This window comes from Mycetomoellerius zeteki, unplaced genomic scaffold (assembly GCF_001594055.1).
Source record: "Mycetomoellerius zeteki isolate Tzet28-1 unplaced genomic scaffold, Tzet1.0 scaffold332, whole genome shotgun sequence".
Classification (NCBI taxonomy): domain Eukaryota; kingdom Metazoa; phylum Arthropoda; class Insecta; order Hymenoptera; family Formicidae; genus Mycetomoellerius; species Mycetomoellerius zeteki.
In genome coordinates this window covers 225854-244832 of record NW_017257319.1, presented here as the reverse complement: position 1 = coordinate 244832, position 18979 = coordinate 225854, and the positions used below count along the sequence as shown (strand labels likewise).

Genomic DNA, 18979 nt, shown 5'->3' with positions numbered 1-18979 from the left:
GGGTTACAATGAAACTGGTTTTTAACGGTATACAATGAAAATAGGAATCGATGAATGAGCGAATTGATGAATTTACAGACGTATTCGTCGCTACTCGACATTCGAAGAACTGCTTACACCACAACATGTAATTTATACTTTTACTGTATTTTATTTTATTTTATTTCTTTGTGTTCCGCCTGTCATTATCGCCTGCTCCGACGAAACGTTAACTTCTTCCGTTCTGTGCCTTCCATTGTCCTCGCTTCCTCCTCGATGTGTCTCTGGTAAATCCATGAGTGATGTCACTTGTGCGCACGTGTATGTGTGTGTGTGTGTGTGTGTGTGTTATGTATTTGTGTGTACATTCTGTTACTTAAAACTGCGTGTATACGTGTACAAACTGTAATTATACTCGAAGACATCGAAAACTCACTACATTATGTTAAATAATAATGCGTCGCGGATTTGCTTCCGGCACGCATGCAAATTCCTTTTGTTCTTTCTTCATCTGTTTCTTGTGGATTCGCGACTTGGTGAAGTTATAAAAGTATATACCAAAGTTGCTGCAAATGTACTATGCAGCTCAAAGTGCGTTCCACTTCACGCATGATGCTCGTAATGTATCATTTTATCCTAATTGTTCACTGAATATTAAAAAAGGAGAAAGTGATACATCATGCGCATTATGCGTGAAACGAAACGCATTCTCAGTAAATATAAAACATAATTGAAATAAAATCGCACGCGCGCTATGAAAGAAAATCTCGGTTGCTTGCACAATGTCGATTAGTATATATTAGATTTATAGATTTATTAAATTTATAATGTCATCAGTTATCGTGTGATAAATATACGCGATTTACATATAAATAAAAACATATATAATAAATAAAATAGCGTTTGTGCGAATTTGCACGAATAACTCTATGAATGTAAATAAACGCAAAAAGAAGTAAATTAACACCATCGCACAATTTGCAATTAAATCAGCGAATCTCAATTGCATTCATTTCGTTGGCCCTATCGCAAATCCGCGACTCACTAGTTAGGCTTACGGCTACTATCGAGATATTGATGTACATATACAAGAGAATCGTGGGTTTTTCTCCTTACAACACGGGTTAAAGTATACAAAGACGTTGTTTGCCGAAGAAAAACGTTTCACGTGTTCTTCCGTTCTTCTTCCTTCCGTCTACCTTTTTCTCACACACACACTCTCTCTCGCGCTCTCTCTCTCTTCTCTCACTCTTCAATCACGCATACGTATATTGGAACTACGCACTCGTTCACATTTTTTAAACGTGGAAGGGTTTCGGTTTCATATATATCTTCTTTATAGCTTTTCTCTTTACGGAAAATCATCAATTAAGGATTGCTGGTTCTCTTTCTGCATTTGCGCGTATCTTTCCTCTGTCCTTCTTAGAATCCCTTCTATCATTCGTTTCGGCTTTGTTGGTCCGGTGTGGCAGTGCCTTGTTAATTAATTTAATTTTCGCAATGAAATCTCTCGTTATGCTGTCGCCGTGGTTTTGTCCCTTCTGTGACGTAATTGTGCAGAGTGTTGACGAAACGAAAAGGCTTTCAAAAATCTCTACAAATAATTAAAATTTACCTCTCACAGAGTTTGTGACGACGTGTTTTTATAATTAATTAACAACTTAGTACACACAATTTTAAAACATTAATTTAAAACACACATTAAAATACATTAATTTAGCTATAATTAATATAGATTATTGCGCATACAAGCTGATTCGTCTACTTTCTTCTAATTAAATCTAATTTTCTAATTAAATAATGACTGAAATATGAGACATGCACGAGTGTTGTTTTGATTTATAGAAGTTCACAAACGTTATAATCTTTGTACTGATATATACATTTTTTCTAACAATAAGTTAAAATGCATATTGTGTACTTTTTGCCACACGTATAATTCTAGAAAATCAGCTTATATACTTTCAGTAACTTTGTATATATAATTAAAATAGCAGTTAAAAAAATATTAAAAATTTGTTGAATCACTCTGTTGACAATGTAATGACATTCGTTTCATAGACACTCTGCTGAATAAATAATTTGCTGACGAAAGAGTAATTATTATTTACATGTCGCACGCAACACTTCAACTGCAGTTGCGTACATCAAAATTAGTACAAGTCTTCATAATATATATATATATATTTATATTTATATTTATATCTATATATATTTGTATTGTGTTTACTTTTTAATATCGTCTTTGGATTATAATTACGTTTAATCGACTGTAAGCTTGTGGTGCAACAATATTTCTCTCATATTTCGCGCACGGAGAGAGCGCGTTTCTTATTATTTATATTATTTCTAATAATTAAAATTCAAAAGCTAAAGACGTCGACTGGTGTATAATTATGATTTCTGTCAAGATTTCGAGCATGTGTCTTGTGTATTATTGTTTTCTCATTGCACGGGAAAGTTTTACTTAATAAAATTTACGTATTTATAAATTTTATTAAATAAAATTTAATGTGTGCTTTATATTTCTCAGGAGAAGGGAGTATTTTCACAAGGATTGTGGAGGAATTCACAAAGTATAGTCTCTATACGATGAACGTTATCTTTTCTCAACGATCTACATACGATATCAATAGCGAAGTAAATGCGAAAGATCGATATCTCTTCGAGATAGGCTTAAACACTAATCAATAATGATGAGAATAATTATCTCTTACATTTTGCATTTGTAGTGTGCGAGCTCCTCTATTCACGTGAACCGATTATAGTCTTCATTTCTTTTCTATCCCCCCCCCTCCCCCAGAAATTCTCTCTCTTAACTCTTTCAGGGGCTGAGAAAGTCAGCGTATTTTGTGCAGGATCTCCGAAAGAGAGAAGCAGTACTAGAGCGAAACTTAGGCACTGTAGTTCACAAATTAAACCACATCGCACCAACATAGAAACGCACAAATGTCGTGGCACCTAATACATTATACTGTGACTTATACGTGAAGTACACAAGCTGCACCGTCGCCCCTCAAAGAATTAAGCCATTCATAATGGAAATCTTTGACGTTTAAAAATCGTACCGTCTGTCAGAATAATTAGTTGAAAGAACAAATACGTACGAATCGCTTTTCGCCGAAAATAAGCCTTTTTTAACGCAAAAGTCATCAATGACTTCCTTCACGCTGCTCTTACGTACGTTTTAGTCACACAATCTGCAATCTGCATCATAGAGCGTAACTTCCGCTTACGTTCGTGAAAGCTTTTCGAGTATATGCCATTCATTCGGAGTACTCGGTGAGTCTGAAACAAAATATTCTCTATACACTATCGCTCGTGTTGGCTTCGAACACGGGTTTCCTTCCTCATTGACTCTTCGTACAACGTTGTTGTTTAAATGTGCGTCTCTCCGTGTGCCAACTGCTCGCGATGAAGATACGACAAAGGTACACGATGTCGTTGGCGTGTTCATTCAAAGTGAACGAATATTCAAAAAGTGTCGATAAAGGGATTCGTAAAATTTCAAAAACAATTTTGTACTCTGCGGCACGCAACGGGAAACAACGATGGAGATCTTGCATTTGCAAATGTCCCTTTTGAAGGGACGAATCTCTCGTTAATTGCACGCTCTTGAATGCGAGGAAGCACTCGCGATTTGAATGAAGCGTTTCGAGAACAAGAGGATCTTTCGCGAGACTGAAACGTCGTTCGATTTGCTTTCGTTAAGCAAACAACGCCGCGAAATTATATCCTCTTCTTCGTCGAGCCTCTTTTGAAATTTCTGCAGTTAAACTTCGACCGCGAAAAATGCAACCACGACCATTTCGCTCGTTTCATTTGCGATGATTATGTCACACGTTGTGTGTATTGATGAATAAATCTAAGAGCTCCGCTCATACTATCTTTTACGATCGTGAAATTATTTCAATAAAATACGGAAACGAAGCCGTTTGCTTCGACGGTCAGCTAATTTGATACGACGAATTCTGATACCAAATTAATTAACGTCTCGTAAAATATACGTATATCGGAGAGCGTAAACTAAACACGATGAACTTAGAGGCTAATCTCATCCGCTAAATATCGATGACTTATAAAAATATTTAAGTATTTACTTAAAGATACGTTAACGTACGAATAGAAGGAGATTCGCCGCCAACGCCGACTCAAGTTTTCACAAAAGTATATCACAGCGATCCGACATATCCATAATGAATGAAATAAGAAAAATTCCAGGAAATATATCGAACAATTTAAATCCCCGCGAGTGAACCGAATTGTCTACAATGCTCTTGATAATGCGCAATGGGGCGAGGGTACATATACGGTACATATAACGTTATACATATAAAAGTAGAAAATTTAGTGGCAGTATATAGAGATCGTGTAAGGTGAGAAACGCGGTGAAGGGAAATGCGTACGCGCTAATATTTTTGTTGTTTTGTGCTTCGTTTACGCTGAGATTGGCGAAAGCCTGATTGACAAGATATTTGTCGATCGTCCAGATGTCATTAATCCGTCCTTCCCCCTGTTGTCTCTATTAATCAATGCTAACAACGTAAAAAAAAAAAGAAGAGAAGAAATACAACGTACACAAAACAGGAGACAAAGAAATAGTAATTTTTTGTGATTCGGCACGATCATATCTAGCTCCACTTTACGCGAAAGCTCCTCTTCGAGGATGTTAGATCGACCTTGATTGTATCACTGAAGTGCCTCTTCAGATGTCGATAAAGGGTTTCTCAACGAGATATATCTTCAATTTCCAACTTGAATTCTTGGAACTGTTTAACAATTATCAACGACTTGGATATCATCCGAAGATTTCTTCGTGCAACAAGCGTATTAAACACGCTGTATATGTTCGTTTATTTCGGCTGATCCGTCATTTTGCAATTTTTCCGTCCGTCGACCTTCTCAATCGATCTTTCACTCTTCCCCTCTCTCTCTCTCTCTCTCTCTCTCTCTCTCTCTCTTTCTCTCTTTCTTTCCTCAATCTTCACCTTTTTTTCGAGACCTGAAATCGATGTATGTGATCGAGGTCGTCGAGCATCCTGACCTGCTTGTGCTCGCTCTTTCGTTCCAACCGACGATCACTCCGGACGATTGACTATGACGGGACTCCCCGCTCGTCTACTCCAGACGCGCCTTGTAGCTAGTCTTCCAGATCTCGGCCAGCGTCACGGCGCTGTGGAACCTGTGGAAGATGCACAGTGGCAAGGTGACCCTCTGCACAATAGCCCAAGCGAGGAATCCGTAGAAATCAAGCTGCACCGGATTGGCGATAACCTTCTGGGTCTCGAAAGTGTAGATCATAGCAGGAAAGTAACCACCTGTCTGCCGGGCTTGCTGCGATCGTGTTCCGGCAGGTGAACTCGCCTGCGCGACACATCAGCGATGAAGAGCATCTGAAGGACCACCTGAGCGACCGAAAGCAATCCCGTCACCATCACCAGCAGATTCGGCTCGTGCGTGAAGGCCGCTAGGGAACCAGCGATCACACTGAAGACGGCGTAGACGAAGAGACCAAAAGCGGAGACGCGTAGGAGGATGTCATTGAGGTCGCTTTGCTCTTCTGCCTTGAACTTGAGGCTCTGCACGCGAATGAAGCCGATGATTATGGCGATGATAGATAACGCCATGAGGATGCAGTGAGACACATCAGCGAGATAAATCGCGAGCAATCCGAACTCCGGGTGATGGATCAGCACGAAGAACAGTATCAGGCATATCAGGGAACCAACCAGAAGAAGCAGACCGAAGAAGAGACCTTTGCTTGCTCCAACGCAGTCGACTCTAGTGTGACCTGATAATATCTTTTATGACAACTCGATTCTCGAACAAATAGAAAATTATGTTCTTATTTCTAACAAGATACAGAAAAATTTGACCTAGTATATTCGAAATAAAAAAGATTATGATATGAAAACTACCTGCATGAGCAAGAACGACAGCTCTTCGTGATAGCATAGCCTCCAAACGACGTTCAAGATCAGCCTCTGCCAGATGAGGCCAACGCGGATGTCGGCCGATATGCTTCCACATGACGTAGATCACTGCTGCTCCAATCAAACTGTACTCGATTATGAATGGAAATAGATATGGCGCCGCGTCCTGGACGATGGTTCCCATGATATTGACGCGTCCGCACGAATTGGATACCGTGCCATCCTCCGTTAAGGCTTCCGCGTAAATACCTAAGTTCGGACTCCAGTAATCACTGCTATTTGTCAAATTGCTCATATCAAAGATCTGCGGTACCTAAAAGAAAGAGGAAGAAAAACTTTAATCTCAGCGCTCACTGCCTTAATGATATTGGTCCTGTTCAAACCAATCGAAGTAGCTGGCTCGTCGAGCGATTGAATGTGATTGATTGAATCCATAAGTAATAACCAATTATGTTCAATCGCTGGACGAACAGGCTAGCTTTGTCAACTTGAACACGTCTATTTATTCATAGTGATGTAATAAAATATAGTTCATACTTGATTGTCTATGTCACTCTGTGGCGCGGTGTTCAGTAGTTCTATCATCTGCGACCATAACGTAGTAGTGGACGGCGTGGTAGTTGTGGTAGTGCTGGTGCTCGTTGTAGTCGGGATGGTGGTGATCCTCTCGGTGGTTGTGGTAGTGGTGGTGGTGCTGGTGGTCGACGGTGTGAACGTAGTCAAAAGAGTGGACAAAGTTGTCGCCGCGGTGGTCGTCAGATTAGGCAACGCGAAAGTAGTGGTCGACGGCGTTGTCGACGGGGTCGTCCAAGTGGTGGTTGCAGAGGTGGATGTTGCAGACGGCGAGGTGAACGCATCCGCGATTGATCTAGCTGTCGTTGTCATTACGCGACCCAGAGCAGTGCCGACTGTCACAACCGTGCTGGTGACGGTCGGCGCGACGGTCGTTGACCTCATAAGAGGAGCCTCACGCAATTGCGCCATGTCGCGCGGCTCGGTTCCCAATATGGCCCCTGCGTTTCGCATCGAGTGCAGTTTGATGCTCTCTACAAATGTCAACACATCAGCGTATAATCGCCAGTACTTGAACTCAGCGTACCACTGCTTCGACGGTTTAAAACGACGGTACTGATTAACTCTGTAAATGTAGATTACTCTTACTAACCGAGAATCCCAGCCTGAAACTGGCCTAGTTTTTTGTGATACTGAGTGATCTCCTTGAGACTCTCCAGAACCAGCGTGCGTATCCATACGCAGAGATTTGTCGCGACCACGTGCATCAGACCAAAGCGAGCGATGACTTTAAAGCGATGAATGTTCAACTGCGAAGAGAATATCATAATGTGCATTTTTTAAGTTCTTTCGTCTTTATCAGTTTGTTTTACAATTTCAAATACGTACTCGAGAGTTCATGAAGATAAAGTACATCTGCATAAAGGTGAAGATCATTTGCAACACCGGATTAACGCCTTGTAGAATTTGATAACAAGGTGATGTAGGTGGCACCTCGAAGAACGCACCGAATTCCAAACCGTTGTATACCATAGTACCAAGTCCAAACGCTAATAAATTACATTTAATTAATTTATTGATATTATTTGCATCGATTATTCAATTGATGCAAGAATTGTTAAAAAAAAAAACAATTGTCCAATGTTACCGAAAATTGTGGACTTACCTATTGCACCAATTCTGAGGAAAAAACTTCCATGGCTATGATCATTTTGCGAAGTCTTTCGTTTTCGCAAGACTCGCGTAGCAACACCAGCTTCAACATCGGCTGAATCCTAAAAAAAATAATGCCAATAATATAGTTAAAATATATTAGTTCGTAAAAAACATTATCTCAGAAATTTGGAATTTAATTAATTTTACATTAGAAAATTAAAGGATTAAAGAATTAAATCATAAAAAATAATTAAATATAAATTTTTATTAAAATTAATTATGATTTTTGATAAAGCGACTGAATTGTATTATTTGTCAGACTTAAAAAAAATTAGGCAAAAATATTTGAAATAAAAAAAGCAGTTATTAACACACATGTTGAAAGGATCTGCGTAACTTATTGTTAGATACCACGTTAATTAAAATATATTTTGCGGATAAATATATCGTAACCTGTTATAATATAATTTTCCATATAATTTGTGCAGTCTTTTAATGGTATATAAAATATTAATTACATAATTAAAATTGTATTAATTAGCTGTATATATTTTTCTATATAATGTTTTTATATTAAATTTAATTTTTCATGAAAGATTAAAGATTCCTTGTGAAAAGCTAATATTTTCAGAGAACCTGAGTAGTTGCTTCTTTTTTCTTCTTATCCTGCTTCTGATCCTTTTCTTTCTTATCCTTTTTCTTATTCTTGTCTTTAGGTTCCTTAGGGGCCCAACCAGTTTTGGGTGGTCTCGGAGGCGGTGGCGGCGTATCGCTTCCTCTCGCACAGCAAGCGCTCTCTTGAAGGAGGAAGCAGAAGACATACAGCAGGAACAGAATACTCATGCCATAAAGGTATGTGAAGAATCCCTCGTAATAGTACAACGGCAGTTTGTGCGTCACTACTTCGCTTATCACGTAAGCGATGCACACGACTACGAGTAGCTTCGAATAGATGAAGCTCATGATGATGAAGAGCGACGTTCTGAAATCAGAAACGATATGAACGTAATAATACGAAATATGACACCTGACAGATGATAGTCAATCTACATTGTAAGAATCAGTTACATCGACAGATAAAAACTTCATCGGATTATTTTGTCGTATCAAAAATATCATGTTCGAATAATGATCTTACCCTTTTTTTTTAACAATTTGCACTCTGCTACCCCGTCGTGGCAGGGTGTCCTTTCTGCCTGTTTTATTATCGACGAAAGGTACAACTTCGACTTCCATGATGACTTTTATTAAAAATTCTGAGATAATTTTTAAAATTAAAGATTTTATCTTCTCTTTTAAATGAATGCTTATACAATTGCTCACACAGAATCTTCTAGTATTGCACAATCATTGTTTAGATAAATGTTTTGCATTAATTGGTTTTGTTTTTAACTAATTAGTTGTTATTAATTTAATTGTTATTAGCTATTTATTATAGCTCTTTTACACGCCACTTGCATTATGCCCTACTTTGATAAATAATGAACGTCGATTGTTGTGCTCGTTGATCGTGCAAGTCGATTCGCACGAATGTCCTATTTCTGTTTTCGCCTTTCAATCATAATGACATTCGAGCTCATTGAATTTTCATTGTTTTTACGAAATATAACTATCCGTGTCCCGGATATTCTATTCAATCTATACGCGTATTCTAGCTTATTTTTTGATAATCAAAAAGGTAATAACAAAATTGTCAATTGAGCAATCGAACAATCGAGCAATCAATTAACTATTATGACTATTTAATCTATTATTTAAACAAAAATTTTTTTAAATTACACATCGCAATCTATATTTGATAAAGAATACACTGACACACAAGCTTATTCGGCAATACACCGTTCACCATTAATTAATTGAAAATAATACAATTAAATTGACATTTGTGCAACACAGAATCTGGACACTCGATGGTATTTTAAAAATTAGTATAATAGTTTTGTTAATTTCGGTCAAGCACTGTTTGATCTTGGTACGAACTTGATTCGAGTGGCACGATTAATCGAAACGCAGCGAAGCGGTTGATCTTCAATAACAGTTGACCTGGTGCATTCGCTTTTAATCGACGAGCATGACTGCCGCTCGAACATCTCGGACGTACTTATCCGCGCTTCTCATCCTCGTTACGCTCTTTTTCTCACTCAAAGGTTAGGCGGCGCAATCGATAGTCTATATATAATGCCGGTCGCAAACTCGGTGCGATCTCACTGGGAATCAATCGCGCGGGAAATGAGGCTTTTCCACGGGAAAACGGGGCCGCGCAGCGCGCACGCAGGAGGGGCCGCATCGCTCCGCTTTGCCTCGCTCCGCTCCGCTCCACTCCGCTCCACTCCGCTCCGCGCAATGCAATGACGCCCGCGCGCCGCCCGCCGACGACACGTATGTATGCGATGCGTCTACGTTCACGAGAAGGGCTTAACCGCCCTTTGTCACCGTGGCATTTCATGGGTTGGGGTGTAGACTTTATTGTGTCCCACACGAGCCTGTACACTCGCGTCAGGGATTTTTTTTTCTCCCCGGATGCACGTTAGAGCAGAAGCGGTGATATTTTCCGTCTTACGAGAGCGTGAATCGCAGTTTTTATTTAAAGCAGTCGCTTCTGTCATAATTTATTACATAAAGGGTAACAAGGAGTCACGGAGGGGAGGACATTCATGTGATCATTTGCTTTTAACGATCGAATTAAAGACTTTATTCAGCGAAAATATAGCTCATTTTTTATTTTTTAACATTGTGTATTTTTATAATTAAATTTTAATTATAAAGGGAACCTCGCGGAGTGTCAAATTTTCATTTTAACCCTTGGCTACAGCAATGGATCATTTGAGTTTACAGCGAAAATTTTTTGACAATTGTACAGTCTATAAGATTAGTACTATGAGTTTCTAAATTGTAGATAAAAAATCGCTATGAAGCGAAGGTTTACTTGCACTCTGTACTTCAAACAGGACGCTTTAGAATTTATGTGTAATTTTCATAGTTGTAATTGAAGGTTAACGAATCTCTTCGCAATATACATATGGATTACATAAATAGAATTTAAAAAATATTTGTTGGTGCGGAAACACGGTTTTAAAGGTTGAAATCATCCCTTATAAGTAAAATAGTCTTTAACCTTTTTGTTATATTTAAAAAATTATTCAATATAAATGTTTTATGCAAAAGTTTATAAAGAATGATTTTACCCTTTATATTCATTTCTGATATTTTCTAAATTCATCTATTTACGTAACCTATATGTATATAAAATTTTATTAACTCTCCGTCTTTTTTGATCAATTAAGTTTTTTACAGTTTTAGGCTCTTTCAAAAAATGAGAAAAATTCGAAGTTTCTTTTTAACATCTCTGTTACATTACCGAATAAATATTATAATTATTTGAGAAAAAGAAATTGGATTTTATTTCGAAGAAAAATTTGAGAGTGAAATTTCGCTAAAAAAAGATTCAGATTTCAGATGGAAAATTAAAATCAGAATCTAACTCACTTCGTAAGTTTTCCTTAAATAAATTTCTTTATAATTAAAATTCTTTAAACAATTCTATTAAAAGAAAATTTGTTACAAATCGATCAAAGCATCTAAGTAACCCTTTAGTTATTATATATCTTGTTTACGTCATTTATCTGTTATGTCGGCGTTTTAGTCAAGTAAGCGCATTAATTACAGTGCGCGAATTTAGTTCCTCGATATTAATTAGATGAGGAATCGTGTAACTAACCGTTCCTAATTGGATTGATCGAGCAGACTTCGCGGCTATTGTGTGCCACAACTAGGCTGGTAGATAGAATGCCTCAATGACAATAGATGAGTTTCTCGCCTTGGATGTCACTCGATATCAAGGTCTATTCGCTTCATTAGCGAACTCTCGATATTGAATCATCGAAACGCCATCTCCACAAGTTCGAAAAAATATTACGTTGGGATGGCCATGTTTTCTTAATATTGAAACAACACAAGAAAGATTATATCGAATCTTTGAATCTCGTATCTTGGGTCTTGTGACTACAGATTTTATGCAATTGAGGACAAGTTAGCTAATTACGCTCTCTCTAAAACTAAAAATGGCAGTAACATTGAAGAAAAGTATCTCGCAATCTTTTTTGCTTTACGAGAAAGAAGCAATGTTGCAGCTAGCCTTTTTCCAGTTGCGAACAAGGAGCGAACGAGAAAATGGAAACAGCGTGAACGTGGAACGGTCCAGACTGACTGGTCGATATCTCGAAGTACCTACTTTCGGCGCCGGTGCTCCTCCCTGTTTTCTCGCCCTCTTATGGGCTTAACCTCACCTCACCTCAATCCCTTTCAAGGCTCTATCTTTTCTCAAATCCTTTCAAGCGTTTCACGGCATTACTTTTTGAGAATCACACCGTTCGAGTATTCGTATTGGCCATATTAGAAATCGCGGTTTAAATCAAGAATCAATTATGCCGCATATTGTATGTAATAATATAAAATTATGGGTTGAGAATTACATAAGCGTTAGATAAATTGTATAGAGAACCGATATTTACATCTCTAATCGATAAATTCTTGTATCTGTCCCACAAAAGACCGTGTCTCTTCAAACATCTATTTCCGGCCTATTTACTTTGCCTGTCAACACGAGAGAAGCCAACTATAATAATTTTATGATTGGCGATATAATCGAGTTTCTATCGATTCTCTTTGATTATACTATAGAGGCTCTTTTACCGATTGATTTCTTGTTGCACTGAGAGAGAGCGACAGAATTTTTAACAATTGTAATAATTTAAATAAATTTTTTAGCTTGCGCGAATCAATCGTATTTTAAATTCTGTATTTCATTGCATATACACAGAAGCCGTTCAACACTTTCGCATTACCATGAATTTCGTAAAATCACTACGGCACAATTTCGCGACACTACAATGTCAAAACACAATTTTGCAAAACTGTTACAGATCACTGCACCTCGATATAAATCGTGTCTGTATTTCACAACACAAATGGAAATTTCAATTTCCGTGTTAATTAAATTTAGGATGAATTGCGCTCGCGTGAGATTTGTGGCGGCACTGTTTTGTGGCGGACGCAACGCATAGACTGCCGGTGGCATCGGCTTGAGACCACGTTAATGCAATTGCGACTGCGGCTGTGTAATCCGAGATCCACCTATTGCTTCGTCGCGAAATGCATATGGTTACACTCGTCGTCAAATCAATATTAGTCAATTGAAAAGTAGCGCGCGAACTGTCCGATTTATCCGTGGCTCTATATAGTTTTTGTGTCGACACGTCTCTGTAAAACCTTTTACCCATACATATGCATATACACACACAAACGCATATAGATGCAGATATGGATACATATTTTCCTTCTTAGTAGACGTTTGAGACATTTAAAACAGTACATAAAAAAAAAAAACAGTTTCATTGAATCTAAAAGTTTAGCTGGATACAGATCCAAAAATAATTTTATTGGACTATCAAAATAATTATATAGGACATTCAAATTGGTTACAAGAATGTCAAAACTTTTTTCAACATTGCTCATCATGCTTGAGTTTCTCACATAATTAATTTGACAGACCAACAAAATTATTTGCAAATCTGTATCTACTTATAGATTTTTAACCTTCGAATCGTACACTAGAATTCGTACCACGAAAATTTTCAATTTGCTGATAGTTGCGCATGAACAGTTGCCGCGGCTTATCCTCACTACATTAAATATGCTGTCTCATTAAATTTGAGTGATATCATTGGATATGTGAGAAAATTATACCTCAGAAAAGAGTGGTTTTAAAGAAATTTCTGTTTTAATCTCAAGAGAGACGTACAATTAAAAATATCAAATCCCAATTTGCATTTGTGTACCATTAGTAAATGCTCAAGGGAAATGTTCGGTTTGAAAGATACTTCAGTAAAATCGTTCTTTTCGTATATGTATATACGAAAAAAACGCAATGCAAGAAAGTAAATAACTCAATGTGTTTTAATATAATAAAACGCAATTTAGTAATTGCAATTTTATAATTTATAGGATTTTTGATTCGTAAAAATGGAATTTTTTCTGTTTTTTCTTTTAACTGAACATTTTAATCAATATACCTTTCAGAAGAATAATTGTCATTTATTAGCGGCATTATACGTGCCGTACATAGATAGACGAGCGATCCAGCTGCATACGGGTTAATGAACTACGTCGTAAATAGAAATGCAAACCAAACTAGACTATCTCGTTTCCATTTCGGGCCCTCTGTTACTATACCTATTTTCTAGCAAGCCGGATGTTCTTTACGAAGATAACATGACCAACACTTTCCATCCTTCTGTGACTAATAAGATTAATTCAAGCAAATTTAATACAAGTTATTTGAATATGCAAAAACAATAAAAATTTTATTGTAATGCAATTGCCTCGAAAGATTATTTTCGTGAATTTTAACGTGTAAAATATCTTACTGCACATATTTTATTTAAAGTATATTTACAGTATTAAAATACTGTGTCATTCTGCGTAGACGATCAATCAATTTTCTTTATCGTACATATTTTTATACTTGATATTTATATCCTTCATTTCACTACCTATTCTTATTTTATTCGCGTAGCATCACGTTCATTTTGTGGTTATTTAACAGCCTGTTGTCTTTCATTTCGCTTCAAAGACCAACGTTTTTGTGTACACAGATATATTGATATTTCCCTATTCGTAAAGTTATGAAGCATTTGCGCTTTCATACGCAACATAAGTAGCCGGAAATTAATATTGCGCATCACGAAATAGCTTGTTTTCGAGAATTATAGATATCATGTTGAAACATCTATTAGAAACAACAGGAAATATTAATTTCTTTGCAAACATTAATTGCAATAATATATTTATGTAATGATAAAAAAAATTATGTGTTTATTAATTAGAAATTAAGCGGAAAGAACGATTTTGTTGAAGAATTTAAAATTTTGCTGCATACAGATCTAAAAATAATTTTGTTGGGCCATCAAAATAATTGCATTAAAAACTAAAAAGTAATGAGCAATGCTGCAAAGAATTTGATATTTAAATTTTGATTTCAGTAATCAGTTTGAGCTTCCAATAAAATTTATGGTCCAACCAAATTATTTTCAAATCTGTATCCAGTAAAATTGCAAATCTTTCAGCAAAATCATTCTTTTCATGTAGTAGTTCTTAAGTTTTGACATGTCGCTGTAAGGCGCGAAACAAAAATTCGAGTCTATATTAGTTTTGAATAAATTGGCTTTTATTATGCTTTGGTTGATTAGAATCAGTGTTGCGCGTACTATAAGTCACGCCAGATTGTAAGATTATAAATTCACAAGCACGTAATTAACATGTCGTTAAATAATTATGCTTCATTAGCATGCGCATCGCGACTGGACTAAATGACGTTTATACTTGACCTAGATTTCATTCTTGCATAGAAAAACATTCAGAGTTCTTAATAATGCTCCAGAAAAATTATCAGGATCAAAATTAGCGAACTGTAATGAATGATAAGAATAATTGCATCCATTCTTTCTGAAACAATTTTACTCAAAAAGAAAGAATTGCTTCATTCAACATATTCGTATGAATGAAAAATGTATATTTTTTTACGATAGAGAGAAGCGCTTTGCAATATAATATCTTCTTCTTCGCGTAAAATTATTCCGAAAGAAACGGATTGTACAAAAACTGTTTCATCTACTATAGATACTTATTAATGCTACATTTGCGACTTCAAAACAAATGAGCGGCCATTCTTAAGGATGTATTACACGTACTTTTTAACGAGAGAGATAAAAAAATTATGAAAATATTATTTTTCTGTATTATATTTAAACATAGTACAAAAAATCTGTTAACGATTTAAAATATGAATCAAAAATTATTTCAATAAAAAATAGATGTTTTTAAAAAAATAATTAAAATAAAATGAAGAGAAATTTTCATTTAAGCTATAAATTGTAATTTTAAATATAAATAATGAATTGTCTCATACGCGTATAGGACATTCATTTTTATACAGAAAATATAAATTTTCTGCAATTCTAGTCATTTTCTGCAGAGACTATACACCTGATACATCCTTAAATACAAATCTTTTTATTTGCTCGTCTCAGTTACAGCGTGCGCCTTACTTTTTCGCCGGAGTAGATCGCACATTCTTCAGCTCCATTTCTTTGTTCGCGGCGTTGTTCTTCTCGGCGTTGTCCTGTGCATTCGGCGGCGAGTTTTGCGGATTGAGGGGCCTGGTGACCGGAAGTGTCGCCGTGTTGTCGCCTCCGGAGGCCGCCTCTACCTCTACGGTAGCGACCTTACAGTCGCCACCGCCCACCATCGTGGATTTCGTCTTGTCTCACGAGCTCCTGACGATCGTCAAAAGGTCCTCAACGATCTCGTAACAAATCGATCTAATACCCCCTAGCGCGAACTCAAGTGCCCCCTACGTGGTGGTCGTGTTTCGGAAGCGCTGGTACCTGTGCGGCCATTTTGGTGCACGCCTCGGTATTAATCGAGTTCAATTAAACTATTGTATTTACTAATTGGCTACCGCGAATTATTTTTATGATCTCAAATAATCCAAGTTAACTAAATCTCTTTAAATCTCTAAATCTTTCCCAGAAGCGCCTGCGCTTTGGTTCTTTGTCTCATTAAGGCTCTCTTTGCTGAAGCGCAGAAATGGAGCACACCCTTTCTCGTGAGACATTAGAGTACTGCGTAATATGATCGGTAATATATTACGTATGATATATGTGTATGTTAAATATAACATAAGATGTATATATAAAATATATTTGATATTTCTATATTTTATGTTCATTTATAACAATAAAATCTTGAAGTTATATCATCCAATTTTTCTCTATTCTGCGAAAGCGAGAAAGAGGGAAAAGGCGAATGCTCTGTAGCGTTTCAGTTCGTGAATCGTCGGCAGAATCGCCTATGCAGAATTGAATTGCGGAAGAACAGAAAGCTGAAGCTTACGTTCGAATTGGAAAGAATGTGTGAGCAATACCGCAAGAGGCAGTTGAATGGCGGAGAGAGATAGAGCAAAAACAAGAGAAAGAGAGAGAAAGAGAAAGAGAGACAAAGAGACAGAGAGAGAAAGGAAGCAGAGATCCCCAAGACCTAATACGTAGGTCTCTGATCCCGCGTACTTGGTTGAACGAGCTAATGGAAAATTCCGTGCACACACGAGCGCGGCTGAATCTCCCAGGGTCCTAGTGCACTGTACGCTCCGCTGACCGACAACGACCACCACTTTGAGCGTCGCGACGCACCCGCGACGACAGATGACGGGAGAGACTCACCTGCCAGAGGCGGTTGGCTGAAGGCTCTCGCGGTGACTGCGCCCCGACTTCGGAAAAGGGTGTGAAGCGTGGACGCGGAGAAGGGAAGGAGGGCGGATTAGGATCCCCGGAGAGAAAGAGGGAGACAGGGGATAGACGGACGGATGCGGCAACGGCGGCGCCAACAGAGGGTGGACCTGTTTCAAGGGAGACAACGAGACCCGGGCTCCTCTACTCGCGCGCGCCGAGCCGAGCGAGATGAACGGAGGCAAGAGGGCTAATTCGAGAGTGGTCGCCGAGGAACGAACGGAACCGCGCTGCAATCAGTCGAGCTGTGTTATCGGAGCGCTACGAGAATGGGGGTAGAATCACGATCGCCGCCCCCAGCATCCCGGAGACTGAGGCTGGCCGGGAGGTCTCTTCCCGGGCAACGGCAGCTTCTCGCACAAGCGCAATGCGAACGCGAGAGCTTTTGGTCTATATAGAGCCGCGGGGGTGCTCTCCTCTCTCTCTCTCTCTCTCTCCTCTCTCTCTCTCTCTCTCATCTTTCTCCTCTCTCTTTCTCTCGTTCTCTTTGTGGCTGTCCTCCGTTTCCCTCCTCAAGGGAGATGATGTCCCCCATCCTCTCGCGTTAGCTTATACGTTCTCCGACGCCCTACGTTCTCCGCCTCAGCGTAGTCCTGCGTCTTTACATCTTTGTAGATTTTTCCTTCGTGTCGTCGACCACTTCTTGAAATCCCTCTTTACTGACATAAACGTGCTTTGGACGTGGAAAATCGCGATAAAGAATTCGCGGATGTTTAACGGTGCATCATTCCATTCTGTTTCCGTAAAGAAAAAATAGAGTTATCTCATCTGGAGGGGGCAAATTTGTCGAGAGCATTTCTTATTCTAGTACATTTTCCTGCAACAGCAGTGATATCAATCGCGTTACTATACTTTTATTATTAGCTAATTTTCATGTATAAAATGAAACTACTTCCATTTCTCTGATTACTCTAGTAGGCTAATTTCATTTGTATAGGTAAATTGGTTCAACATATTTTCGTGTGTTCTCATTCTAAACTCATCTCTAATCATCCTTTATGATGCTTTTCTTCACTCAGACTACCTCTTCTTTTTCGGAAAATTTCATGAATTTTTCTTATATATAAATCCATTTCTTTTTTGATACTTTTTATTCAAAAGGTTTAGAGGCGATAACCTTTTACATCAATTATTTGCAATGTTTACGATTCACATGAATCTTTTATATCGCATATAATATGATTGCTTCTTCACAGATACTTTCTGCATCCATATATTTAATATATATAAGTACATATCTCTCTATATTTAAAATTGCAGAAATACTTGAATTTACAGCTTTCATTAACTTTTAAATGCTACCGCCGATTATTAGAGGATGCGTATCAGAGCAGATATTTTCTTGTTTTCTGGCATCGAAGCTTATTGAGCATCCCCATGATTTCTGTCGACAAGAGCTACCCATGCAGGAAGGAGTTCTCTTTGTCCCAGAGAATTCGCTGCTGTTGTGCTATGAATTTTTCCACTGATACGTCTCGCCGTCCTTTTCCCAATTCATCTTCATCGACAAGCCCCATTCGAGAGATGCGAGAAGTTTGAGTGGCATCTCATTATTTGCATGAAATAGGCGTCAGTTTTTAACGCGGTTTAATTTAAATGCATCGGAAATTGTCCAAAAAATTTTCCATTGATTTTGATAGAAGTATATTTTAATGAAAGCACTTTCGCAAAGTTTGCTTACAATTAAAAAGAATGTAAATCAAAAATAGAATTAGAATTAAATACGTTTTTGAAATTTTGACTTTGCAAAAATTCGTCTTTTACCTGAATGGAATTCTCTAGCAGCGGATAATAACTTCTTTCAAATGAATACGCTTTAGCGGAACTAAAAACATTACACTTGACATAGATATACTCCAAATCTTCGTGTAATGTTTTTGCATCATCTGAATAAAAAAAAAGTCTCATAATTACATTATAAAATTGTCTCTTTTGGAGACGATTTTAGAAATTATAATGACGAGATTCTTTCTTTATTTAGATGATGCAAACATGTTACACGAAGACTTGGAGTATATCTGTGTCAAGTGCAGTGTATATATATATATATATATA

General features: G+C 37.6%; 1 protein-coding gene across 1 annotated transcript in view; it reads right to left on the bottom strand.

Annotated features, from left to right (window-relative positions):
- Positions 1-3156: 3156 nt before the first annotated feature.
- The window catches only part of LOC108725275 (uncharacterized), a 21637-nt gene continuing 5814 nt past the window's right edge, over positions 3157-18979 (bottom strand). Inside the window, 8 exon segments of the mRNA XM_018452197.1 lie at positions 3157-5279; positions 5282-5770; positions 5898-6225; positions 6450-6958; positions 7078-7234; positions 7314-7474; positions 7591-7699; positions 8217-8562. Of these exon segments, the coding sequence (XP_018307699.1) occupies positions 5098-5279; positions 5282-5770; positions 5898-6225; positions 6450-6958; positions 7078-7234; positions 7314-7474; positions 7591-7699; positions 8217-8562 (2281 nt within the window). The 3' untranslated portion in view covers positions 3157-5097.